At 42.0% G+C, this 26,742-nt stretch overlaps 2 protein-coding genes and 1 pseudogene across 2 annotated transcripts in view; all 3 read left to right on the top strand.

Annotated features, from left to right (window-relative positions):
- The window catches only part of LOC127429994 (E3 ubiquitin-protein ligase TRIM16-like), a 534,825-nt pseudogene that overhangs the window by 401,036 nt on the left and 107,047 nt on the right, over positions 1-26,742 (top strand).
- Positions 874-6,811, top strand: cbln20 (cerebellin 20). Its single transcript, XM_051679062.1, has 4 exons — positions 874-906; positions 2,903-3,004; positions 3,100-3,240; positions 5,555-6,811. Exons 1-4 carry the CDS (start codon positions 900-902, stop codon positions 5,980-5,982), a joined length of 678 nt encoding a protein of 225 aa, XP_051535022.1. The 5' UTR covers positions 874-899; the 3' UTR covers positions 5,983-6,811.
- tagln (transgelin) overlaps positions 3,269-26,742 on the top strand; it is a 48,688-nt gene continuing 25,214 nt past the window's right edge. Inside the window, exon 1 of the mRNA XM_051679065.1 lies at positions 3,269-3,273. The gene's annotated coding sequence lies outside the window, so the exon portion shown is untranslated. The remainder of the gene's footprint in view (positions 3,274-26,742) is intronic.

Genomic DNA, 26,742 nt, shown 5'->3' with positions numbered 1-26,742 from the left:
ATGTAACCTCAGTTCCCTGAGATGAGGGAAACGAGACATTGCGTAAGGTGGCCACACTACAAGACTCAGAGTTCTTTGAGGTGTGAGTGATGCGCTCTTTGTCCCTCAGTCAAAAAATTCTGAGGAATGGTGTTTGCGCGCCCGCTTTTATACTGGACAGCTTTGCACCTAAAAGGGCGGGGCTTAAACACCATAGCCAATCCTGGCGTTATTGTAGAAAAGTTTCAACTAGGTCATGTAGAAGGGCACTCCATATATGTGTCAGCTTAGTGATGCAATGTCTCGTTCCCCTCATCTTAGGGAACCGAGATACATATGTAATCAGACGTTTTCAAACTAGCCCTGATTTCCTAACTTGATTTTCCTCTTTCATGACTTTTCTCATGGGATTTCTCATGGGACCTAGCCTTCATACTGAGAAGGTGTTTGAAGTGTTTACTTCAACACAGTACCAACACATCTTTATCATACAAACTCTAGTACAGTATGTGTGTGTGTGTGTGTGTGTGTGTGTGTGTGTGTGTGTGTATATATATATATATATATATATATATATATATAAAACACACGACTGATGAACACATACATTTTATTTATTCCAGTTAAAACTCTATCAATAAATGTTTTAAAAATACAATGGTATTTGTTATAGTGTCTGAAAACGTTTCGAATGTGTACTCAGAGGTACCCCAGAGAAAACGGCCAATGTACAGCAACAATGTGTTTGAGCTGAATAACAATACCTGCCCCACATACAACACATGAATACAGTGGCCCTGCCCACACCATTGCAAATCAAACACAGGAGGTGGGGTCAAACTAGCCTTTATAGTCAAGACTAATCAAGGTGAGGCTAACACATCTTCCTGAAAAACTGCAATCAACAGACATCCGAGGGAATGAAGGGTGAGACCGACCATTTTATTTCACTTCATTTAAACCTTCACATATTTAGTTACCCTCAAAAGTATTTGGATGTTTCAAGGACAAGTCACACTTGAAAATGTCTGAATGAGCCATTTTTGCTCAATAACTTTTAATCATCTGGTGTTCTGGTGATTTTTAGTGGATGTATGAAGTTAGTTCCCATTAAGTTCACACAGGTGTCCAAGCAGAGTAACCACGGGTGGAGTTCAGCACAATAAAGGAATATTCCAGTTTCAATACAAGTTAAGTTCAATCGAGATAATTTGTGTCCAAAAATTTGATTGCCACAAAAAATGAATTTTCGATTTGTCCCTAAAGCTAAAATCTGGGTTACAGTGATACTCTTACAATGGAAGTGAATGGGGCCAATCCGTAAACGTTACAATACTTTCAAAACTATATACACAAGGCGTAAACAATATGTGTGTTAAAATGATTTTAGTTTGATTAAATCGCTTACGAGCATTTTCTGTTATATCACATTGTACAACTTTGTTGCCATGATGACAAAAGGCAGTTAAAACCCCTAAAATTATATAAATTTTTTTTTAATTTAAACAACTTTACAGCTCAAATAATCAGGGTTGGGAGGGTTACTTTTGAAATGTATTCCACAACAGAATACAGAATATATGCTATAAAATGTAATTTGTAACGTATTCCGTTAGATTACTCAAGGTCAGTAACGTATTCTAAATACTTTGGATTACTTCTTCAGTACTGGAGGATTTTTTCACTTGTTTTGACTATAAAAACTCTGCCAGTACAGTAAGACAAAATACACATGTTCAAAATACATTCTCTGAAAAACCTAAATATCTTATGCAGTGTTGTTTCTTAAACAAGATAAATCTAAATGATCTTGTTTTAAGGATTTTTAGATATTTTTACATGAAAACAATACAAAAATTATTATCAAGAATATGATTTTTGCCCTAATATCAAAGGTCTTACTAGAAAAAAAGAAAGTATGATCCAACGTGAATTTTCTTGATAAAAAATATGATCGTGTCTGGTAACGTGCATGTAAAATGGCTAGAAATAGCATTTTGGCTTAATGTAAAGCTGACAATTTACACAAGGTTTATTTCTATTTCTTCTGCTCCAAACTTACTTCAAACTTACTTCTCTGTCTGCTCGTATGAATGTAACACATCATAAGAAAGTGTTTCACCGCTGTTCAAATGCACTTTGGATCTCATGATTTATATGTATAAATGTTTTTCATCTGAAAGGACTAAATATTAAATGAAACAAATGACAATAAAATGCAAAGTAATCTCTTCAGTAATCAAAATACTTTTTGAATGTAACTGTATTCTAATTACCAATGATTTAAATTGTAACTGTAGTGGAATACAGTTACTTATATTTTGATTTTAAATACATATTCCCGTTACTTGTATTCCGTTACTCCCCAAACCTGCAAATATTACACAATTTTAACAGAAGTGCTTTTATAACCTTTAAACCCCTATTCACTTCCATTGTAAGTACCTCACTGTAACCTTGATTTTTGCTTTTATTTTTTTATTTTTTTTTTTTTTTTATAAAGAAAAGGAGGGATGATGCAACATAAATTTTTGTGGTAATCAACATTTTGCCACAAAAGCTGTCAATTGAGTTTAACTTTTGTTGAACCCGGAATATTCCTTTAAATATCAATGTGCTCCACTAACATTTGACAAACACAAAGTGCAACAATACTTTTTGTCTTCATTTTCAACACTATGGCTATTGTGAAATTGAACATTATTGTGAAATGGTTTGCTTAAAGTGTGTTTGTGTCTTTCTTTCACAAATGTACAAATTTTTGACACTTTTGACATTTTAAAACACAAGCTTTGATATTTTTTTATCTAATGCAATGACATTTATAAATTTTTAAGATTGTCTTAAGTGTCCAAATTCTTTTTGAGGCCACTGTCCAAGACACAGACATTAAATACACAGGACTGTCTTTTTCATGTTTCAGCTCTTGTGATTTTCACCCTCCTGGTATGTGCCCTTGCACAGGAGAAGAGATTTTCTTGGAATGGTCCAGGAGAAACCAATCAAACTGATCCTAATGTGGATGGTGACTTGAAAAACCATACAAATGCAACATTCCTATAAAAAAACTTGATTAAAAAGCCAGATTTGATGATGGCGCATGTTTCTTTGTCTCCACAGCATGTATGACGGACACAGCGTCATGTGGATGTTGCCTGATGCAGAACCAGATTTGGAAATTGGAGATGTTCTTCAACTTGAGCTTAAATGAGCTACAGACAGGCCTGGAGAGAGCTCAGTCAGTGTTAAATAATATTCGTGGTGAGACCGCCTTCTATGGCACTCTTAATCTTTGTTGGTTGTGTTTGCGAGGTAGCACTGTATTGATAATCTTTAAACAGTCTAGTTAGGGTTTTTTCTAAATGCATACCAGTACATATTAAACTTCTGCAAATAATTCAGAACCGTACAATGACTCAATAGCCTAGATGAAGTTCCTGTTCACAAACAAATGCTCCGCTCCTGCACTTCTGGGTTCTTTTATTACCCCCGAAAATAATTTTAGCACCCTGTTTCCAAAAGATTATTAGAGATTTTGTTTTTTAATTTCTATCAGGATTGATGGATCAGGACACACTCAGGATTTTACATAAATTATGATATTTCACGGATCACGTCATTGTTTTCGCCTTTCAACTTTTCCCGAGAGATCGCACAAACTCTGATCACAAACTGCTGTTTACTGCCATTTAGTGTAATCATGTACATGGACCAATAATTTAAACAGTAAAGACACATATTGCATGTCTGATGGTAGTTTTAATTTTTAATTTTTACATTTCTCAGGCTTCAGAAATGTTAAACCTGTGAGGATGTGTACTCATCAACCTGTTACACATATGACTAAATCATACAGGGCTGTTGAATCAAGTAAAAACTGGTTTTGTCAATAGTTCAGAAAGAACCAACATATATTTCTTCACAATAAACCACAGATATTCCTTTACAATAATTTATTTTAATAAATTATTATAATTTTAATTAACAATCATTTATTGCACTATATAATGCTTAACAGATTACTAAATCTCATATCCACCATTAAAAGCGTTTCTTGTAAACTTTAAAAAACAAATAAATTATAAGTATTTAAATAATTTTATTTAGGTTTAAAAAAAAAAAATCACTGATTACCTTAATATCGATACTATGTTCAGCATTTCTGCCTTAATAAACAGATTTTGACAAATTTCTGGGAACCTTTTTTTACATTTTCAATCTTTAAGTTATTTAATGTACATTTTATAACTCTACACTACACTATACTACTACCACTATACTATACACTATGGTTTATAGTACTTTTGGCATTAATAAATTATTTATTTTTATTTTTTAAATTCCTTCCATTTTACTGTATAGTCACTTTTACAGTGCAAAGACAGAGTCTTTTCAATTGATTCTTGTGCACAGCCAAGATGCGTGTTGATTGTTATGACTACGACAAATCGGCTCTGATGCAGCATTTCATTTACACAAGACCTAATGGTGCGGTCACACTAGACTTTGCACTCCATTCACTTCCTTTTCTGTGCATGCAAATGCAATACAGCGATTTGCTTGGTTCATTGCATTGCTGTAAAGTGTAATAGATAGTGGGCACTATTTTAAGACCACTACATCTTATGCGCAGTGCAATGCGATATGCCACAAAGTCAGTGTGCATGGCCATGAAGTTTTGTTATTTTCATGCAAGCATGCGCTCAGTCTAGGCAAAATCGTGCATGCAAAATGCAAGCTATATAAATGAAGAGAGCCCATTCAGAAGACTTTAGTAGCTAGTGAACAATAGATATATGGACCATTTGTGTCTTGTGTTATTTTGTGCAGTAATTGCACATTCTTGAATGTCAGGTAAACATCTATGACGCGCTGTTTATATACACATGAAAAAGGCAGAGTTTGTTGGCACTAATTGAATGTAGGCTCCTAACTTTTAGAGAATGTGAGTATAATTAATCAGATTGATCTACTGACACACAGCACCATGGCTAGTATTAACTGTAATTGTCATGGACATCATTGTATGGTCCATTATAATTCTAGAGTTTGAACATGAACTTTGATAGCATCCACTGGTGGAATCCACAAACTGCAAAAACACATGGACTGAGTTCAGACATTGTGCAGAGAATAGATGTGGTTCTCAGATGTCTTAAGTGCAATTACTTATTTCTCACATAAATAGCAAATTGCGCCACTTCATTTACATGTACCTCTAATATAGTTTTGCGTATTTTACACCCACTGTTTGCATGATTGCATGAACACTCCCACCCATGGCCAGTTGCACATTGCCCAGGTATGCAAACTGCATTTAGATTTAATGCTCCCACGAAAATTGGAAAAACATTTTGAATTGAATTTATTATTTGTTATTTGGGATGTATTGTTAATTAAAACTGAATTCCTGGAGTGTGACTGCACCTTTAAACTTAAACATACCTAAAACTTTAACCCTGTTCTTTTGATGCCTTGCAAACGCTGCTATTTGTTTCAGAAAATGCAAATCTAGCTTGAAAAGTGTCGCCTTTTAGAAATTGCTTGGTTAATTTCTTGTCTATTGTTTGTGCAGCCAGCCGCAGTGCATTCTCCGTGGCACTCACTGACACACGCCTCTGTGTGGGCCCAAATCGAGAGGACTCCGTGGTGAAGTATGCAAGTGTTTTAATTAACTTGGGAGATGTCTACAACACCAGCACTGGTGTATTTGTAGCTCCGCGTTCTGGTGTCTACAACCTAGCACTGACAGTGTATAGTGATGCTGGTACACCCGGAGCACGCATCACTGCCTGTGCCCGACTGCGGCTGAACGGACGCACACTCAAAGCACCGAGCGAGAATAACCTTCAGGATCAGGAGGACAGTGTCAGTGCTGTGCTAGCAGTCCAGCTGCATGCAGGAGATCATGTGGATGTTGCTCTGCCTGCTGGCTGCTTCCTGTGTGATGACAACAACCACTACAATACGTTTACAGGCTTCCTGCTCTATGCAACTGATTAGTACATACTAATGCTGAGTTTGAAATTTACTACTACTACCCTGCTAAACAAAATAAAAACAAAATGCTCAAACAAGCATAAGGTGGTTAGCTAGGCTACCTACCTTTTTCAATGGGTTTAGAGGGGTTTGGGGAACTTATCTTATGGTCAGGATGGGAGACCAACTGGCTGATAATTGCTAGACCAGCTTAAACCAGCAAACTAAGTCCAGAAAACCACCTTACGCAGATTTAAATGTCTTTTCAGCAGGGTACACAATATACAACATGTATGCAGCATTTATTTTTTTTATTTTTTTTTAAATAATTCAACTGAACAACAATAAAAAGGTAAAGCTGTAGTATGCTACTTTGTTGTCACATGACCGTGATATATTGCAGGCTTTGCTCGATTAAGAGTAGGATATAATATTTATCTAGGAAATGAATTCATTACTCTTGCATTTTCAAGCCTATTTTTAGTAAAATACTTCTTTGTGGCTTCCTGAGCAAATAATGAGATTCTTTAAAGTCTTCCAGATTTTACAACTGAAATGGAACATTAAGTGTACTGCATTGGGAAATTTGTCGTGAAATTATTGTCAACTGGGTATTCTGCATACAGAACATTTGCATTCTTTTTCACAGTATGCACACAGCATTCCTTTCAATAGTAGTCCAAGTAGTATGGTATATTGTGATTTCCACTGCCCTCACTTAAGTCCAGTTTCAGCAAATGACTGAGTTGAAGAAAATACATGAGGTCAGAGTAATCATGTGAAATTGTTTTTAATGCAATGAACATTTTCAAAAATACTACTTTTTAATTTTAAATAAACATTTTGGTTCTTGCTTGGGTTTTTGTTCTTCGCTTTGGCTCATTCACTTGGCTCATCATGTTCTCTAGCAATAGTCGTTGTTTTAATGTTGAATCAACAGTGGTATTGAGGCAAAATTGTTTTTAATAAGATGGAGAAATGTGTGCACTGCAACAGGAGGTGTTTGATCCTCAACACACCCATTTCTCCAGTATTATTACACACATTTGTTTCATCTCGTTTCTAGCTCTGATTAACGCACATATATTTATCTGCATCTTTCAGGCACCAGGTAGTGTCTGACTCTGCTCTAATTAAAACGTTAGATCATCCTTTTAGTATCATCACTTCTGGGTTATTCACAGAAAGGGTCATACAGAGAGATACAGAGAGAGGCTGTAATTCTACATAGAGAAGTTAAGTTGTATTTTTCCATTGATTTGCACTTTGATTATTAAACTGAAAAAATGATAATTAAATCAATAAATGAATGATTAAATATCTAACATAATGAATAACATTCATAATGCAGTTATTCATAGTACATTGATTACGCATTGTCATTTTTAGATCATTGCATATTACATACATAATTAAATTATCAAAATTGATTAACTGAACGATTAAATGAAAATATTCCATTATTCCCACTTTTGGGACTTCTACAAAGTCCCACTAAATTAGCCGAATTCAAGAGTGCTACTTCACAATCCGGTACCTTCACCCATCACTTTCTATTGACCAATTTTAGGTCACACAGTCTCTCATATCAATGACCAGATCGTGGAACAGCACTCCTGTGGAGCATCAGGACCAAATGTCTGAGAGGAGAAAAAGATCCTGTCTCTGTCAACCCTACACTCGAGAGAGAATATTGTGTTATAATCATGAGCATGTAAATGGTTTAGCACTTGCCCGTGGTTTCACGGTTATGTAGAATATAACAGGAAACACCATTCAAAATCATTAAATTTTGATTAGAGTAGCATAACAGCACACTGGATATAACAGCATAAAGATCAAAATCAGTAAATATATCAAAGACATCAAAAATATTTGAAGTAACCCAACACTAAAAAGATATTTTCTTTCAAAGATCCCGTTGACAAAAGATCTTCGACCCAGTTACTTTTTGTAACGTAGAGGGCCACCACTGGGGAGAGGTTAGGCTAGCACTTACAGTGCATCCAGAAAGTATTCACAGCGCTTCACTTTTTCCAAATTTTGTTATGTTACAGCCTTATTCCAAAATGGATTAAATTAATTATTTTCCTCAATTCTACAAACAATACCCCATAATGACAATATGAAAGAAGTTTGTTTGAAATCTTTGCAAATTTATTAAAAATAAAATACGAAAAAAAAAAAAAAAAAAAAATCACATGTACGTAAGTATTCACAGCCTTTGCTCAATACTTTGTTGAAACACCTTTGGCACCAATTACAGCCTCAAGTCTTTTTGAGTATGATGCTACAAGCTTGGTACACCTATTTTTGGGCAGTTTCTCCCATTCTTCTTTGCAGGACCTCTCAAGCTCCATCAGGTTGGATGGGGAGCATCGGTGCACAGCCATTTTCAGATCTCTCCAGAGATGTTCAATCGGGTTCAAGTCTGGGCTCTGGCTGGGCCACTCAAGAACATTCACAGAGTTGTCCCGGAGCCACTCCTTTGTTATCTTGGCTGTGTGCTTAGGGTCATTGTCCTGTTGGAAGATGAACCTTCGCCTCAGTCTGAGGTCCAGAGCGCTCTGGAGCAGGTTTTCATCAAGGATGTCTCTGTACATTGCTGCATTCATCTTTCCCTCGATCCTGACTAGTCTCCCAGTTCCTGCCACTGAAAAACATCCCCACAGCATGATGCTGCCACCACCATGCTTCACTGTAGGGATGGTATTGGCCAGGTGATGAGCGGTGCCTGGTTTCCTCCAGGCATGTCGCTTGCTATTCAGGCCAAAGAGTTCAATCTTTGTTTCTCATGGTCTGAGAGTCCTTCAGGTGCCTTTTGGCAAACTCCAGAAGGGCTGTCATGTGCCTTTTACTGAGGAGTGGCTTCCGTCTGGCCACTCTACCATACAGGCCTAATTGGTGGAGTGCTGCAGAGATGGTTGTTTTTCTGGAAGGTTCTCCTCTCTCCACAGAGAAATGTTGGAGCTCTGTCAGAGTGACCATTGGGTTCTTGGTCACCTCCCTGACTAAGGCCCTTCTCCACCGATCACTCAGTTTGGCCAGGCGGCCAGCTCTAGGAAGAGTCCTGGTGGTTCCAAGCTTCTTCCATTTATGGATGATGGAGGCCACTGTGCTGCAGAAATTTTTCTGTACCCTTCCCCAGGTCTGTGCCTCGATACAATCCTGTCTCGGAGGTCTACAGACAATTCCTTGGACTTCATGGCTTGGTTTGTGCTCTGACATGCACTGTTAACTGTGGGACCTTATATAGACAGGTGTGTGCCTTTCCAAATCATGTCCAATCAACTGAATTTACCACAGGTGGACTCCAATCAAGTTGTAAAAACATCTCAAGGATGATCAGTAGAAACAGGATGCACCTGAGCTCAATTTTGAGTGTCATGTCAAAGGCTGTGAATACTTATGTACATGTGATTTTTTTCGTTTTATATTTGTAATAAATTTGCAAAGATTTCAAACAAACTTCTTTCACGTTGTCATTATGGGGTATTGTTTGTAGAATTGAGGAAAATAATGAATTTAATCCATTTTGGAATAAGGCTGTAACATAACAAAATGTGGAAAAAGTGAAGCGCTGTGAATACTTTCTGGATGCACTGTACATCCCAGGGCATCGCTCATCATTCATCTCCTAATATATATCTTCATTGGAGGAATCAATTTCCTACCAATTTGGTCTTTCTGTCCATCCAGGATAGTTGTCATTGTATTGCATTGATCAATGTGAATGGTCCAATGTCATCTGCTTCGCTGCTTGAGATCATTCTTGAAACCTGTCCAGGTCTGCGAAGTTGATTGTAGGGAATTCTGGTTCTTCTCCTGATTCTTGGGGGTCGGTGTGGCTTGGACCTTCAGTGTCTGTTGCAGCATGTATGTTGTCCTCAGTATCAGGCACATTATCAGACTCATCTTCCATCTCCTGATGGTCTGTCAGTCTACTTCCCTCTCCACATGTACTTTCTTCTTGGCTTCTTCACCTTGTACATTTCTTTCAGCAACATGTGGCCCTTCTCATGGTGTTTCTGGATCTTCAGTATCGCTTCCTTCAGATTTCCCTTCAGATTTCTCTTCAGGCCTTTCTCTCACTCAGATGGTACCATGTGGTGCTGCCTTCCACTTGGACTATTGTTGGCGTTGCTCTCCTGGGCTCATTCCACTTGATCACCTGGAACAATTGAACAGGGTACTTCTGCTTCACTACGCTCCTTCCTGCATATAGATAGCTTTGTGTATTGCAGTTAGTTGTTGCATATACACTTTCAGTTCCATTTGCAATTGCTCAAGTGAGGGTCCTTTTTAAGGACCTCTCCAGTTTGGCACAGGCATGGGTCGACCCGTAAGCATTTCATGCAGGGTTAGATGCGTATTTCTGTTCATTTGAATACGATAGCTCATTAAAGCAAGAGGCAAAGCATCAATCCAATTGAGCTTAGTGCTCACACATATTTTGTTAAGTTTGGCCTTGAGGGTACCATTTACCCTTTCTACCATTACCTGTGATTGTGGATGATAAACACATCCTAGTCTCTGTTTTGTTTCTTAGTTGTTGCAATACCTTCTTTACAGTTTGTTGTATAAATGCCGATCCATTGTCCGGACTAATTTCTGACGGTATTCCGTATCAAGGTATTACCTCTCTTGTTAGAAATTTGATTACTGTTCCTGATCGCTGATCTGCTGCTTCCAGTTATCTGCTAAATCTGCATACTACCACAAGCATATAGTGCTTTCCTTGAACTCTCTTTATCATGTCCACATAATCAATAACCAAATGTTTGAATGGTACACCACTGGTGGACCTATGGGTTATTATTCCTTTTCTGACATTGTTTTGAGCACAGACTTCACATGTGGACAGAAATTCATCAAACTTCGCTTGAAAAAACCAATATCCCTGTTGTTTAAGTTTCCTTATCACTTACCCCCTTGCACAATGGTCAAAACCATGCTCATCTGAAAAAAGAACATTGAAGCAAAGTTGATGCAATGATCTGTCCTTCATGTGAACGCCATATACCTTGTGAATCTTTCTTGGCACCCCTATATTCCCATGTAGTGTGTTTGTATGGGCCTGCTTCCTGTTGAATTCAAATTATATCATCCAATTGTGGTTGTGGTTCAATAAGAACCATTGGTGCTAATACTGCTACTTGACAGCCAGAAGCCTTTTTGGCTTCAAAATCTGCTGTATTATTTCCCTTGATGACAAAGTCATTGCCTTTTTTGTGGGCTTGACATTTAATGATAGCCAATCTTTTAGATAACATCATTGCAGAAATCAACTGTCCAATCTGTTCTGCATGTAGAATTTGGGTTCCATCATTTTTTTCTGAAACCTCTGTGTTTCCATACAGCTCCAAACAGGTGACAAACACCATGAGCATAAGCCGAATCAGTAAAAATGTTAACTGTTTGTCCTTTAGCTAACTGACATGCAGCAGTAAGAGCTTTCAATTCAGATAGTTGAGCAGAACAATGTTGAGTACAATGTTGTGATATTATGGATATAAAGTCATCTCCGTCTTGTTTCACAACTGCATATCCTGCATGATTTCCCAAATAATCCCTGAAACAAGAACCATCTATGAAATAAGTGCCATCTGTTTCAGAGATTGGTATAGACTCAAGATCTGGCCTCAACATAGTGAATGCTAATTAATTAGCCACGCAATCATGCGATGTTCCTTCATGGGCTAAAGGAATCAATTCAGCTGGTTTAACTGTATTACATCGCTTGATGGTGACATCTGGGTATGTAAGGAGTGATACATATGTTAGAATGTGAGCTTGAGTCAAAACAAATTTACCCTGTTCAATTAGTTCCACAATTTTATGATGCATATATATAATCACTAGATATCCCATAGTTATTGTTGAAGCTTTCTCATACGCGTAATGTACAGCTGCAGGGCCCTGTTGGAAACGTGGCAGGTAGCCCTGAGCTTCACTATCCAATTTGGTGCTATAATAAGCTATGGGCTGCTTTTTCCTTCCACTGCATGTTTCTTGCATCAACACTGCCGACGCATATTCATCAACCCTATTAGCAATATACAAATGAAATGGTTTAGTGTAGTCTGGCATAGCTAAGGTGGGTGCTTTTTGGAGTTCTTTCTTTATCGACACAAATGCTAGCAATGCATCATGACCCCATGTTAATGGCATATTCAAATTCTTTAACCCTAATTGTTTCATGATTTTGTGCAATGGTGCATTTTTACTGCATACTCCGCTATCCAGTCTGCACTAAAACCAGTCATTCCCAAAAAGGTCATCATTTGACCTACTGTTTGAGGCAATGGCTCTTTACTGATGCCTTCCAATTGGGCTGGAGCTATGGCTTTTGTTCCATAGGCTACCATTCATCCTAAGTATTCAACCTGAGGTTGACAGTACTGCAATTTAGTTTTCAAAGCCTTGTGGCCTCCCTGAGCCAGTTTTTTTAGCACTGTGATGGAATCTCTGTGATACTGCTCCAATGAAGTGGAACAAATCATCAGATCATCCACATATTGTAGTAACATACTGCCTATCACAAGATCTTCCAAATCAGCCTTAAGTACCTGGTTGAACACATGTGGCGAATGTTTGAAACCCTGTGGCATTCTGGTATAAGTATACTGTTTGTTACCATATGTAAATGCAAACAGATGTCTGCTCTCCTTGGCCAATGGAACACTGAAAAATGCAGAACAAAGATAAATTACAGTAAAATGTTTTGCATCAGTAGAAACATTCGTTAGCAGTATGTTAGGATTGGGAACATCAGCTGGCCAATCTTCTATATCATTAACTGCTCTCAAATCATGTACAAGACGGCATTTAGATTTGTCTGTTTTTGCAACAAGTAAAATTGGAGTATTACAGTAGCTTCCTGTCTCTACTAATACTCCTGCCTCAACCTATCCTTCAATGGTGTTTTTAATGCCTTGTTCGGCCTCTGGTCGCAGTGGGTATTGTGATTTTCTTGGCAAACAAACACCTGGCTTGTTTTTAATTCTTATTGGACTAGCTGATATCATGTTTTGACCATAATTTGGTTGGCACCTGATGTTCCATTTCATCTAACAGTTCGTTGTTCACATTTTCTGCTGATTGTGGTACTGTCGACATCTATTTTCCAGTTTTTTGATTTATGACTACTTCCTGTGGAATACCTGTCATTGCCACTCCACACAAAATCTTAATGTAAGCTTTGTCAGCTGAATGAAATATCAATGGGTTAATAGTTGGTTCCCATACACACTGTTTAGCTTTTTTCATCATCTGTCCCAAATATTTTGATTCGCAGTCTTTTCCTACATACAATGAAATATGCGGAACTCAGTTTGGTACATTGAACCATTATGTCACAGATTCACATTCGTCTATGTTCATAGCCACTCCCTGTTTGCCTAATATGATGTATTGTGAGGTCAACTGGACTTTTTTGCCCTTTAGTTCCTTCCTGCCATTTCTATTTTTTCTCAGAGTCTCTTGTTGGATCATACATTATTGTACAATGAAATTCTGATTTTGGTGAATGTGCCTCAGGGACCTAAGCCCTGATAAACTTTCCCCACTTACTGATTGTCATTTTTACCTCATCTTCTATCTGACCTAACCAATACACATTTGCACCTGGCTCACATACCATCATTTGTGTCCCTATTCATTTTGTGTCAATATATACTCCTTCTGGAGTACACCAGATTTGCAGTCCCAATTTACATAATGCATCTTGTCCTAACAATTTGACAGGAGTTAGATCTGATACAAGAATTGGTAGAGATACATTTTTATTTTCAGTTTGTAGACTGACTGGAGCTGTCATAGGAATTAATTGCATTTTATCCAAGAAACCTACTGTCTTTGCAAATTTTCCAGACATGGGGAGATGAGAGGCATAATTTGAATTTACACAAGAGTAAGCTGATCCAGTGTCTATCAACATGGGTGTGACATTACCCTCTATTTTAACCTGCAGTATAGGTTCTTGATCTGACTGGGCTGCTGCCAACTCCTCCCCCCTTCACCATAAGGAAACTGTTGCCATGGATTTGTTGGGCAGTTGTGTCTGTTGTGTCCAGCTTGACCACATCCCCAGCACACTCCAGGTGGACCAGAATTTGGTCTGCCTTTTCCTCTTTGTCCCCCTTGTGGTTTCCATCCCACTTGTCCTGGCTGCTGAGTGTAGACATTGGCAATTGGCACAGGAGCAGCCTGGTTCACAGTTGTAGGGACCAGTGCAGCTTGAGTGGGTTGGACAACTGGTGGATTTTGAGTGTTCATCTGAGGTGGAGTGATGTGTTCACTGCTATCTGCTCCGCCTCTTCTTTCTTTACAGGAAGCTGTATCTTCTCTTTATTCTTGCTTGTCAGTTCTTTGAGTTGCAGCTGTTTCAGTTTTCTTTGCATCTCTATTTCTTGAATCATGAGCTTCTGTTCATTCTTTCTGTATTGATCTACAACATGGGACACATGGTCACAGAACTCTTTGTGTGTTTTAGAGTTCAGACCATCCACATCTTCCAGCTTGCTCTTGACTGCTTGTGGCATGGCATCAACCACTGCATTTCTGAATAGTGTGGTCATCAAAGGGTCTCTTTCTGGATCCCCTTCTGTTTCTTGCTTCCATATTTTCAGTTGCCTCTGGACATATGTCGTTGGGTTTTCTGCTTCCCCCAGCTGTTCTCCCTTCAGTGCTCTTGGATCAATTCTGGATGGGTATTCAGTTCTTAGTGCCCTACACATGTCTGGTCAGATTGAAGGCTGTGCCATCTAGGGTGGTTGTGCCCACAACTCTTCCTAGGTTGGATTCAAAGAGGATCACTTCCATCTTTGCACCACCCAGTACCTTTGCTAGGGGTGCCTTGATGTCTCCTACTGTCAAGAGCTTACCCATTGTCTCTTCTTCAAATGCCCTAACCCATTTCCCTGGCCTCTCATGGATGTCAGGCAGACGAGAGACCAGCCCCTCCAGGTCCTGTGTGGCCCATGGCACATACTGTGCCTGTGTACCTTAAACTAGAATGGGACGTTGTTTAGGTCTAGCCCCTAATTCCTCTGTCCAGCTTTTTTCCGAAAGACTTTCTGTCTGCTTTTTCTTTCTTTTTTCTTAGTCTGTTGCTACATCTGACCAGGCTTGTACCATCTGCTTTGTTTAAGCTTCTTTCTGACCTTATCTTTCTCATTTCTCCTTCACTATCTTCATCTTTCCTTACTTTTTCATCCAATATCTCCCATCCTGAACCTTCTTTGTTCTGTTCCTTTGACTTCCTCAATGCCTCCTTCACTTGTTTATAACAATCCAAATCTAACTCCCTCTGTCTTCCTTCAGCTCATTCCCTTTCTGGAGTTCTTTCTGTGCTTACTCTACCTTCATCTACAATATCTCTACTTCCTCTTTTACGTTAACCTCTCCAATCACTTCCATTGTTCCTCTCATCATCAGTAACTGACCACCTTAAGGCACATAAAGAGCAGGTTGAGCAAACACTTCTGCTATTTTTTTTCTTCATCTTTCAGCATTTTTCTTGCCTGTTTTATGTTTCTCAAAAAGTTTTCTCCTTTTTTAAACATTGTCAACACTTCCTGTTCTCTTTCTCTTTTAATCATTCTCTTTTTACTCTTATCGTTCACCTTATAGTTATTTATCGATGATTCCATCTCCTCACAAACTGTCACAGCAAATGTTCCCTCTTTTGGCCATTTTGTATTCCAATTTTTGGTTCTTTTTTCCCCATTCCTTTGAGATTAAAAGAAATTCTCTACACAGTGGATTTGTAGATTTTAGTATTTCCACTGCAGTGTTTGCCATGATTATACCTTATCATAATGTAACAACACTTATCTTCAATACAACCTTTGTTTAAAATCCAATTACTTAGTTGACTTTAGTTTAAAGCACTAAACTGCAAAGCTTTATTGTTTGTCCAGAAAATGTGATTTCCCAAATGAAATTCAATCACTTTAAAGTTCTTTATCATTTCAATATTCTTACTTCTCACTGTGATATGAATTTGAACTCTAAGCACAGTTATACAACTTGAATGTATAAATTCCCTGTATGAAGTCAAATAAACTTCTATGCTACAGCCTTGTTTGGGAGTTATGATCTAGCACATGTCCAACAATAACAACAGCTGCTCTTTCTCAGTTTGGTTAATCTTGTACTTTTATCACGCTTCCTTCGTGGCATGAAAAGAACAGCCCAAGGCTAAATTTTGTCCTGTTAGCTAAGACTTAACTTTTTACTTTCCTGCACATTAGTTTTATGGGATACAGCTGTGTTGTCTCATCATTTTTATTCTTTTTCCTATTGTCAATTTATACTGTATTACATTTACCCATCCATATTCTTTATCATTGGTACTAACTCCACTATCATACAACCAGGATATCTTTTAAGTGCCCTCTCTGCCTCTAATGGTCAGATTTCTTCTACCTCATTTATTGATGGAAAGTCGAGAATAGGCCTTGTAGATTTTCTTTTTCTGTAAATTACATATATACTCCTCATTAGTTACACAGCAAAGGTTAAGTCTCTCTGTCTAGATCACAAATTCTACAATTTGAAGAATGACCAAACAAGCTACAAAGCCAATATCTCGGAATGTTTATAGTTTTCTCTGTATTTACAACAAAAGTACCTTTCCAAATTTTCACAAGAGACAAGCTTTCATTCCCAACATTCATTCAACATATAAAATACAAACTTTGTTGATTAGACAACATTTACTCAATTCATTGTGTCCCTTTATGATAGGGCACATGAAACATTCCATTCACATCTGTCCCTTTATGATAGGGCTCATGAAACATTCCATTCACATCTGTCTCTTTATGATAGGGCTCATGAAACATACACTCTGTGTTCCATATTATTTTTAATTAATCGCCATACATTCCAGTCCCTCTACTGGGCTCATGAACTCATTCACACTTTTACAAACAATCACACTTCACAGTCACTTCACACACACTTTCAGACACAGATACAAACACTCTCACAAACACAGAAACTTTCACACTTTTTACAAACACAAGGCCTTTATAAACACAAAGCTCTCAAAAATACAATAAAATTCTAAAACGCAACTATTCTACAGCCTCTCTTAGGCCTACCAAGCAGCACTTCTCGCCACTTCACTTCCTCGACATGACGAAAAGTGGTATTAGTAGTATTTTTGCCTATCCATGCAGCCATCTTGCTAATATAGCAGAGCGGTGTCCGTAGGACTTTCTTTTCCTGCCTACCCTTGCAGACCTCTTATTGCTATGCAATAGAGCGGTATCCGTAGGACTTTCTATTCCTGCCTACCCGTGCAGACCTCTTATCGCTACGCAATAGAGTGGTATCCATAGGACTTTCTACGAATTAATTTATCTTAAATTTTCACTGTTATCCATCAAGGCCCACTTAACAGTAAAACACAAATGTTTGCATTCAAGTAAATTATTTTGGAATAAGACATTTGTCTGTTCTTTAATTTGGAGAAGATTTTTTAAGAATGCTCTTACCACTACAGGCAGACCTGTGGTGAACTACACAAACTGTTGTACTAAAAACAAAATTGCTTACCTCGAGTGGCCACTTGTTTGTGCAGCTCACCCCCTGCCAGCCCAACATGGCAGCCTGCACTCCACTCCTGTTCAAGCCCACTTTCTGATACCAAGTAATTATGTCATAGAAGATTCCCCAAAACAGCAACTGAAGCACAGTCAATTCAAAGGTTTCTCAGAGATGCAAAGTTCTGATTCCAAAAATAGACTTTCATTACAGAATAACAAAGCCGAGGTGGTCCATGGAGCACCTAAAATTACAATTTGCTCATTGACCCCACCCATGGGTTTGACTTTACTTTGTTTAAATGAGTTCACATTTACCATATAGTGTGCTGTCCAAAATTGTTCATAATGTTGACAAATTATGCATCTTTATAATTTGTCAACATTATTAACTCTTTTTTGACTAGACTATACAGTAAATGTGAACTAATTTAAGCAAAGTGACATTAGTTCTGGGGGGGCATGCACATCAACAGGTTAAGTTAAAAGAAGTAATCTGACCATACATTTTCTTTACATAAAGACTTTACTTAAAAACTTTAGACCTACACTATCATTTAAAAGTTTTAGATCTGTAAGATTTTTTAAAATAACTGTTTTCTATTTGAATATATTGTAAAATGCAATTTATTTCTGTGATCAAAGCTGAATTTTCAGCATCATTACTGCTGTCTTCAGTGTCAAGGGTGTTTTGTGAGGTTACCAGATTGTTGCAATGCTGTTGCTTAGTTGTTCTCTGTGTTTTTAAATCTTTATGTGGTTGCTTAATGGCTCAAGTGAAAAGAGCCTACCCCTGAGTCTCTCTGAGATCCCTATCTGTCACTCACTCGACGTTGGTGTCGATGTAGTGACACTAGGGGTCACTCTTGGGAGCCCGAGACACCTCTGGTCTTTGATAAAAGGCCAATGAAAATTGGCGAGTGGTATTTGCATGCCACTCCCCAGACATACGGGTATAAAAGGAGCTGGTATGCAACCACTCATTCAGATTTTCTCTTCGGAGCCGAACGGTCATGCTCATTGAGCTGAATACTACTGTTCATTCACCTCTGCTGGATCTGATGGCGCATTTCAGCGGCTTCTCCCCCCTCTGCACTGGTGCACTGCAGAGAACGCCGCTGGGCGCTTCGGCAGAAAAACTAGAGAGTATATTTTCTGAAAGAGCATTTTTCCCATCTAAAAGAGTATATATTTCTCTAAAAGAGCGCACACATGGAACGTCTTTTTAAAGACGCGTCTTTCTAAAGATGCTTTTCCGATTGTGTGTTATTCCTGGTTGTGCTTGTTATCTCTCGCCTTCTAACGGTCACGATCACTGTCTTTCGTGTCTGGGCACTGCTCACGCGGAGACAGCGTTCGTGGATGGTCATGTTCTCATTGTGAGAATACGTCCATGGCAACGTTGCGGTCGCAGCTCGCCTTCGTAAGAAAGCGAGCCACCCCAGAGGCTCCCGCCTCAGTCCTTTTACCCACGGGTATGAGGCCAGCGCGACTAGCACTGGGGGCTATTTGGGGACCCCAATGGGACCGTCTCTGCCGGGTATCCCCCCGCGGACCTCCCGTTCCTCAGCACGCTCATCTGCCCCGATCGGGCTTCCGGGTGAGTCCGCCGGCTCGTCTCACGGCAAGTTCAACCTCTTATTCGGAGCCTGTGAAAGTGATGAGCTCTCGAGCGCATCATCGGAGAGCGGGCTCGTCCAGTCGGAAGCTTCAGCTGGGCTCCTCCCTTCGGGGTCGATTGCCCAGTCATAGGCTGACGCGGAGATGACGACATGCTTTCCTGGGCAGCCGTGAGCGTCGGATAGAGTGGATTTCACTGCTCTTCCCTGAACCCTCGTGGCTCAGTGATTGGTTCCTGGGCTCGCGGCGCCGCTCAAAGCCACGCCCCGTCCCCGTTCCTTTCTTCCTGGAAGTGCATGAAGAGCTGACAAGGTCGCAGGAGGCACTTTTTACTGCCTGGTCCCGATCTTTTCAGCTTCCCCGCCTTCACTACCCTCGATGGTGTGGCGGCCAAGGGCTATTCGGCAATCCCCCGGTGGATAAAGGCGCTCGCGGTGCACCTATGCCCGCAGAGCACTGCCACCTGGCGCGGGTGCCCAAAGCCCCCGTCCAAAGCCTGTAGGTTTACGTCATCTCTGACGGCCAAGGCCTACGGTGCCGCTGGACAAGCTGCCTCCGCCCTGCACGCCATGGCTCTCCTGCAAGTCCGCCAATGCGCTAAAGGAACTGCACGAGGGTAGTTCCACCCCGGGATTGATGCAGGAACTATGCTCGGCGACCGACCTCACTCTCTGAGCGACGGAGGTCACGGCGCGGTCTCTCAGGTGGACGATGGCCACACTAGTGGTCCAGGAGCACCACTTTTGGCTCAACCTGGTCGAGATGGGTGAGGCCGAAAAGACACGATTCCTTGCTGCCCCCATTTCCCAGGCAGGCCTATTCGGCGACACCATTGAGGACTTTGCCCAGCAGCTCTCGATGGTAGAGCAGTAGATGGATGCTAGCCGGCATATCCTGCCCCGGCGCAGCTCAAGATCCTGAGGGTGTCCCCCTGTGGTGACTGCACCAGCTCTGCCGCAGCCCGCCCCTTCGGCCCGGCCCCGGCGTGGAGCCCACCGCAGGAAGCAGATGCCACCTGCCTCATGGCCACCCAGAACCTGTGAAAGGCTTCAAAGCGCCCTTGAGACGGGCGACCCAGAGACAATGAAACCTGCTGCTCTGGAGCTGGTAAGCAGATCTTCGTCTTTTTGTTACCTTTTGCATTTAATTGCGCTGCATGCCCAAGTGGCTGCAGTACTCAAGAGCTCAGCAAGGGCGGTTTCCTTGTTCCCTGGATCACGTATCCGGTGTGTACGGCCGTCATCACGACCACCATCCACCACTCCATTTGGCAGGTTTGGCGCTCCAGCGGCGGTCTCCCGCCCCTGAGCGCATAGCTGTGGCACAAATCCACCCCCGATGTGACAGTCTCCACGGGTCACGAGGACAGGCCTCTTCCTCCCCCGTCCCAGGCTGTTCCGGGGGTGGTCACAAGGAGCCAGGTAAGTGCTTTGATGTCCTTAGACTCAGCATGGCCACGACGTGGTGTGGCACCTGGAGCTCCGCCCCGCCACGATGCCCCACCTTCCGGTACATCCGATGACGTTGTCCATTTGGTCCCCCTTGCGCGGAACTTGGACGCATGGCTTGCGCTTTCCAATCCATCTCGAGGGCTGGGCCGGACTGTCTGACTTGGCTGTGTGATTCACTTCACCGGGCATCCGCCCAGGTTCAGCGGTGTCCACTTCACCTTGGTGAAAGACGAAAACGCTGCTACCTTGCGCGGAGATCGCTACCCTCCAACGGAAGGGCGCGATAGAACTTGTCCCTCCAGCCGAGATGAAGAAGGGTTTTTTTTTCAGCCCCTACTTCATCGTACCAAAAAAAGGCAGTAGGTTGAGGCCAATCTAGGACCTGTGAGTTCTGAAATAGGCTTTACACAGACTCCCGTTCAAGATGCTGATGCGAAAACGCATTCTGGTGAGCGCCCGGCATCAAGATTGGTTCGTGGCGGTAGACCTGAAGGATGCGTACTTCCACGCCTCGATCCATCCTCGACACAGACCCTTCCTGCGGTTTGCGTTCGAGTGTCAGGCGTATCAGTACAAAGTCCTCCCTTTCGGCCTGTCCCTGTCTCCTCGCGTCTTTACGAAGGTCGCCGAGGCTGCCTTTGCCCCGTTAAGGGAGGTGGGCATTCGCGTTCTCAAGTATCTCGATGACTGGCTAATCCTAGCTCACCCTCGAGACGTGTTGTGCGCACACAGGGACCTGGTGCTCTCACACCTCAGCCGACTAGGGCTTCGGGTCAACTGGGAAAAGAGCAAGCTCCTCCCAGTTCAGAGCATCCCTTTTCTCGGTTTGGAGTTGGACTCAGTCTCCTTGACGGCGCACCTTACGAACGAGCGTGCCCAGTCAGTGCTGGCCTGTTTGAAGGCATTCAAACAGGGAATAGCGGGTCCACTGAAACTCCCTCAGAGGCTCCTGGGGCATATGGCATCCTCGGCGGTGGCCACCCCGCTCGGGTTGATGCATATGAGGCCGCTTCAGCACTGGCTCCAGACTTGAGTCCCGAGACGGCCATGGTGCCATGGGACACACCGCGTGGCCATCACGTTGGTCTGTCACCGTCTTTTCAGCCCTTGGACCGACCTCTTGTTCCTACGGGCAGGTGTTCCTCTAGAACTGGTCCCCAGGCACGTCATGGTCATGACAGATGCCTCCAAAACGGGCTGGGGTGCTGTTTGCAATGGGCACGCAGCCGCCGGCCTCTGGACGGGTCCGCGACTGCATTGGCACATCAACTGCCTCGAGTTGTTGGCAATTTTGCTTGCCCTGCGGAGGTTTCGGCCATTGATCCAGGGCAAGCACGTGTTAGTTCAGACAGACAACATGACAACAGTAGCATATGTCATCCGCCAAGGTGGTTTGCGCTCTCGTTGCATGTCACAACTCGCCCGCCGTCTCCACCTCTGGAGTCAGGAGCACCTCAAGTTTCTGCAAACCACTCACTTCCCGGGCAACCTCAACACTACGGTGGACATGCCGTCACAACAGGTTACCCTCAGAGGAGAGTGGAGACTCCACCTTCAGGTGGTCCAGCTGATTTGGAGTCGATTCGACAGGCACAGGTGCACCTGTTCACCTCCCAAGAATCCTCCCCACTGCCCGTTCTGGTATGCCCTGACCGAGGCCTCCCTTGGCATAGATGCACTGGCACACAGCTGGCCCCCTGGCATTCACAAATATGCGTTTCCCCCAGTGAGCCTGCCTGCACAGACCCTGTGCAAGGTCAGGGAGGATGAGGAGCAGGTCGTCCTGGTAGCACCCTACTGGCCCGCCCAGACGTGGTGTTCAGACCTCACACTCCTTGCGACAGCTCCCCCCTTGCAAATTCCCCTGAGGAAGGACCTTCTTTCTCAGGGAAGGGGCACTATCCGGCACCTGTGCCCAGACCTCTGGAATCTCCATGTCTGGCCCCTGGACAGGACATGGAAGACCTAAGCTGTCTCCCACCTGCGATGGTAGACACGATCACTCAGGCTAGGGCTCCCTCTACGAGACACCTGTATGCCTTTAAGTGGCGTCTGTTCGCTAAGTGGTGTTCTTCCCGTCGGGAAGACACCCAGAGATGTGCAGTCAGATCAGTGCTTTCCTTCCTGCAAGAGAGGTTGGAAGGGAGGCTGTCCCCTTCCACCTTGAGGGTGTACGTTGCTGCCATAGCAGCACACCACGACGCAGTCGACGGTAAGTCCTTAGGGAAGCACGACCTGATCATCAGGTTCCTAAGAGGTGCCAGGAGGCTGAATCCCTCCAGGCCATGCCTCGTTCCCTCATCGGACCTCTGTAGTTCTTCAGGGTCTACAGAGAGCCCCCTTTGAGCCTTTGCAGTCAGCCGAGCTTAAGGTACTCTCCTTGAAGACTGCCCTCCTGACTGCGCACACTTCCATCAAGAGGGTAGGTGACCTGCAAGCCTTCTCTGTCAGCGAAACGTGCCTGGAGTTCGGTCCAGGTTACTCTCATGTGATCCTGAGACCCTGACCAGGCTATGTGCCCAAGGTTCCCACCACCCCTTTAGGGACTAGGTGGTGAACCTGCAAGTGCTGCCCCAGGAGGAGGCAGACCCAGCCCTGTTGTCGCTGTGTCCGGTGTGCGCTTTACACATCTATTTGGATCGCACGCAGAGCTTTAGAATCTCTGAGCAGCTCTTTGTCTGCTTTTGGTGCACAGCGGAAAGGAAGCGCTGTCTCCAAGCAGAGGATCGCCCACTGGCTCGTTGACGCCATAACTATGGCATTTCTGGCCCAAAACATGCCGCCCCCGGTAGGGCTATGAGCCCATTCTACCCGTGGTGTAGCGGCTTCTTGGGTCTTGGCCAGAGGTGCCTCTCTAACAGACATTTGCAGAGCAGCGGGTGGAACCGGTTTCGTCCCAGGTAGTGGCACGCAACACAAGCGGATAAGCCCGGGATAGCCAGCCGGGTGTATCGCTTGCACATAGCGCCTTCCACCTCCTTTTGAGCTGAAGATGTGCACCGTTAATTCCCAGTAGTGTTCACAAAATTTGTTCCCTGGTTGACTTCCTCTGAGCCCTGTGGTAGTCGAGTTTTCGGAGAGACTCGCTGCCGGCCCAGTACACATGCTAACTAAGAGCCCGGTTCTGGGTTAGGTGCTCCGCATGTGGCGGTTGCCTGTAAGGCTAACCCCATGCGATCTCTATCTTCCACTAATTCGTTTCCCTGCTGGCAAACTGCATCTTCCTTGGGCAAAGCCACTCTGCCCCAGTCTCCATGTTTGTAGTAACTCCTCCCCCATTGGGCAGGATCTATCTTGAAGGCTCTCCACATGGTTGGAAAGACCATGTGAGGTATTCTTCCACTTAAATATCCCCCTTCTCTTGGGGCGAGGTGTGGTCTCCGCGGTGTCCTCCCCTTGGGAGGGACACCCCCCGACTAGACCTGGCGGCCCAGTCGGCTAATCCCCTTCTTTTTTAGGGAGTGGAAAAAGAGAAGGGGAAAAGAGGCCACGGCTGGGTTAAGCCTGTCTCTATCTTTGGGTAGTCGACTTGTCCCCAAAAAGGGCCATTCGACACTCATAACTGTGTTGGGGGAGGTTACGTGTCGACCTGGTGTGCTGGCTATGAGGCACACAGCAAGTCTGCCCACCACACACCGCCAGTTCATGTAACACAGTTCAGCCTTATGGCGTTTTGTATAGGGACCCCTAGTGTCACTACATCGACACCAATGTCGAGTGAGTGACAGATAGGGGATGTCATGGTTACTGGTGTAACCTCCGTTCCCTGATGGAGGGAACGAGACGTTGGTCCCTCCTGCCACAACGCTGAACTACCCGCTGAAATGGCCGGACCTTATATCGGCTCCTCAGCGTAAAACCTGAATGAGTGGTTGCATACCAGCTCCTTTTATACCCGTATGTCCGGGGGAGTGGCATGCAAATACCACTCGCCAATTTTCATTGGCCTTTTATTAAAGACCAGAGGTGTCTCGGGCTCCCAAGAGTGACCCCTAGAGTCACTACATCGACACCAATGTCTCGTTCCCTCCATCAGGGAACGGAGGTTACACCAGTAACCATGACGTTTTTCTCAATCAGCTCCCTAGGATGTAAATCAGTATACTGTGTACACAAGTGAACTGGTAAAGACCCTGAGACACTACAGATTAGGGCAGAGATTTTAAACTGCACTATTTAGATGTACATTGATTGTTTGTTTTTTGGTAGATTTGCATTTTAAGGAAAATATAAAAATGGTTCATTAAGACTTTTACAGTACATACATTTTCTCTCAGGGGTTACCCCTGAACCCCCATACAGTGTCTTTCCTTTGTATATAAAAACGGTAGAAGATCCCCCATAGTTCACTACTTTGGTTGTCTTTGGGCCACAATATCCACATTCTAGATATTTTGACTGTTATGATCAAAATCAGTTTTCCCTCAAGCCCCATTTTTTCAGTTATATATCTAAATAGACAGAAGTAACACACAAAGACATAAGCTACTTAATTATTCATCATCACCTCTTTTCCAGGCCAACAGTGTTTGCCATTATGAACATATTTGCCACACCAACAGACATAACAGACAGGCTTGAAATAAAGGTGGTTGTTTATGAATACTGTAACTCACTGCTAGCCATCACTGAAGATTTATTGGCTGCCAGTGAACAGCAGATCTCAATTTCCACATCTGTCACTGTAAAAATCCAGACATATAAAATAGTTACGTTTTATACGTTATAAATTTGTCAGCCTAATCACATGCTAAAGTTTCTGTCACAGTGATTACTTCAAACAGGATGGTATAGTAGATTTACTTAAATCATTAAACACTTAAATATTGTTTAATGTTAAATATACCAAAAATAACATTGAACATCACTAACAAACACTACCGTTCAAAAGTTTAGGGTCACTTACTCATTCTTTCTTTCTTTCTTTTTTATTTTATTTTATTTTTTTCTTTATTTTTTTCACATTTTAGAATAACAGTAAAGTCATCACAACTATGGAATAACAGAAAAGGAAATATGGGAATTATGTTGTGACTAAAAAAATTCAAAATAAATCAAATCTATGTTATATTTTAGCATCTTCAAATCTTCCACTATGCCTAGATTTTGCAAACATGTACTCCTGACATTTTCTCAACCAACTTCTTGAGGTATCACCCTGAGATGCTTTTTAAACAGTATTGAAGGAGTTCCCATCTATATGCTGGGCACTTATTGGCTGCTTTTCTTAATTATTCGGTCCAAGTCATCCATTTCAAAAATGTAATTTATTAATTTTTATTTTTTATTTTTTTGTTTTGTAATTAAATTAAATTAATATGTTGGCACAATTATATTTTTGTCTACAAAACTAATTTCAAACATTTAAGCATACGCCTTCAGATCAAAAGGTTAAGATCATGAGAAACATTTCAGGCAAGTGACCCCAAACTTTTGAACGGTAGTGTAAGTAATCATATATTCACTACAACAACGATAACAAGTTACTTATATTTGTAGACAAAGTTGGTGGATGGTTCGTCCACAATTGTTGTCGAGCTGAGAAATTTCAGAAGATGTGGCATCATTTCCAATAAGGGAACATAATGAGCAATGATGCGCCCTGGTTTTTGCAGTGCATTGTGGAATTTGTTTAGGGATGAAATGTTTCAGTTCACTGGAATGATTTTGCGAGAAATAGCTGCCACCCTGGTCAGTGCCCTGACTACTGAACTAGGGAGACACACCCAATGATATTCTGGCTAATAAATTTGGCTTTCCTTTAATGTTTCATTATGTTGTGGATTTTTTTCAGCACATAAACATATAAAGACTATTTCAGTTGTGTTATGGCTTTATTCCTTTTGTTAACTTTGTGCCACCATAGTAGGACATTTACTTAATAAATCATTCGGTCAGAGAAGTTCTTAAATCCAACATATTTTAACATGGACTCCAGCACTGCACCAGAGAGTCAAGTGTTTACCACTGTGTAACATCACCATTTCTTCTAATAATTGACAGTTAGGAAACTCTACATGGAGCACCCAATCAGAAGCTTTTTCACTCATGTCAAAATATATAAAGCTGCTACTCACTTCACACAATACAACGGGAAATGGCTACAACAGCGCAGTTACATGTTGCATTCTCCCTCCACCTCCCCAGCACCACCTGCC

The sequence above is a fragment of the Myxocyprinus asiaticus genome, chromosome 39 (assembly GCF_019703515.2).
Source record: "Myxocyprinus asiaticus isolate MX2 ecotype Aquarium Trade chromosome 39, UBuf_Myxa_2, whole genome shotgun sequence".
In the NCBI taxonomy this organism is placed as follows: domain Eukaryota; kingdom Metazoa; phylum Chordata; class Actinopteri; order Cypriniformes; family Catostomidae; genus Myxocyprinus; species Myxocyprinus asiaticus.
The sequence above is the reverse complement of the archived record's forward strand: the minus strand, read 5'-3'. Positions and strand labels throughout refer to the sequence as shown.

What these genes read in the sequence shown, in the direction of transcription:
- cbln20 (XM_051679062.1), top strand. An exon ending in AACTGATCCTAATGTGGATG is followed by an intron (nt 3,005 to 3,099) that starts GTGACTTGAAAA and finishes TTGTCTCCACAG; the next exon opens with CATGTATGACGGACACAGCG. An exon ending in AGTGTTAAATAATATTCGTG is followed by an intron (nt 3,241 to 5,554) that starts GTGAGACCGCCT and finishes TTGTTTGTGCAG; the next exon opens with CCAGCCGCAGTGCATTCTCC.